This window comes from Acanthamoeba castellanii, assembly GCF_000313135.1.
Source record: "Acanthamoeba castellanii str. Neff unplaced genomic scaffold scf7180000084721, whole genome shotgun sequence".
Taxonomy (NCBI): domain Eukaryota; phylum Discosea; order Longamoebia; family Acanthamoebidae; genus Acanthamoeba; species Acanthamoeba castellanii.
Window position 1 is genome coordinate 153,571 of NW_004457434.1, and position 1,014 is coordinate 154,584.

At 58.3% G+C, this 1,014-nt stretch overlaps 1 protein-coding gene across 1 annotated transcript in view; it reads left to right on the plus strand.

Annotated features, from left to right (window-relative positions):
• ACA1_383160 (uncharacterized protein) overlaps positions 1–517 on the plus strand; it is a gene marked incomplete at both ends in the record, with an annotated part of 2,682 nt that extends 2,165 nt beyond the window's left edge. The window contains one exon of the mRNA XM_004338770.1: positions 139–517. Coding sequence (XP_004338818.1) covers positions 139–517 — 379 coding nt within the window. The remainder of the gene's footprint in view (positions 1–138) is intronic.
• Positions 518–1,014: the final 497 nt, after the last annotated feature.

Genomic DNA, 1,014 nt, shown 5'->3' on the forward strand with positions numbered 1-1,014 from the left:
CCCTGTTTGATAGAGTTGACGTCCTCTACACCAGTACGTGCTCCACCTACAGTGTAAAGCGGGCCACCACTTGATTGCTCATGATCTCCCTTCTCACGGCTCATCGTCAGGTGGACTTGTCTTCAAGTTCGACTGCAGCGGCAAGCGCGAGCTTGTCGACCCACCGGCCCGTTTGGGGTACAGGGACCACCAAAAACAGTGGCAATGGATCTCTGCCTCGGCCGGGGCGTGCTGGACTGCATCCGGCGTGATCGTCTCGGGCGGACAGGGCAAGCTGTTTTTCGCAGACCCGACCTGTGCGCCCGAGGCGCCCTGGAGCAACGACGAGGCGCGAGCCGGCCTGGCTGGAAGTGTCACTAAGGGCCTGCACCTGCGCGACCTTCGCCAGCCCACGCCAGAGGAGGTGGCGCACGATGTGGCGATGATCAAGCTGCAGATGCGGGAAAGCAAGCGGCGTGAGATAGAGGCCAGAGGCAAGCAGAGCGTCCAACGACGGCCGAGCAAGCTCAGGCCGTGAGGTCGCGCAGAGCTGATGAAGTGTGTTGGTGTCCCACAATGAAGGAGACGCACACAACATTCCTGACTGTCGGGCAGTCAAGAATTCTAGTCGGCGTATTCTGCCCCCCCCCCTTGCAGATAGGCCGCGTGAGTTTTTCTGCAGATCCCTGGTAAGTCGAAGAAGAAGAAAAAGATGAAGTGCTCTGGCTTCCTGGCTTTCCTCGTACTGACGTCCTGCCTCTTCCTTTCTGCACATGCAGCTTCATCTGGTACTTCGGCTGCCAAAATTTAATCATTCGCCCTTGCCATTCAAACAAATCAAAAGGTTCTTAATGATTTCTCTCCCACCCCCATCTTTGTTGCCACAGAGGAAGGTGAGGTGGTGATGCGCGCGGCGGTCATGCCGAGCCTCGATGCACGTGACATGAAGAGCCTTGCTGCGCAGGCCAAACAAGACGATCTGTGGTCGCCCGCCTGGGTTGCAGCAACTGCACCGACGACGACTCGTGCGCGTGG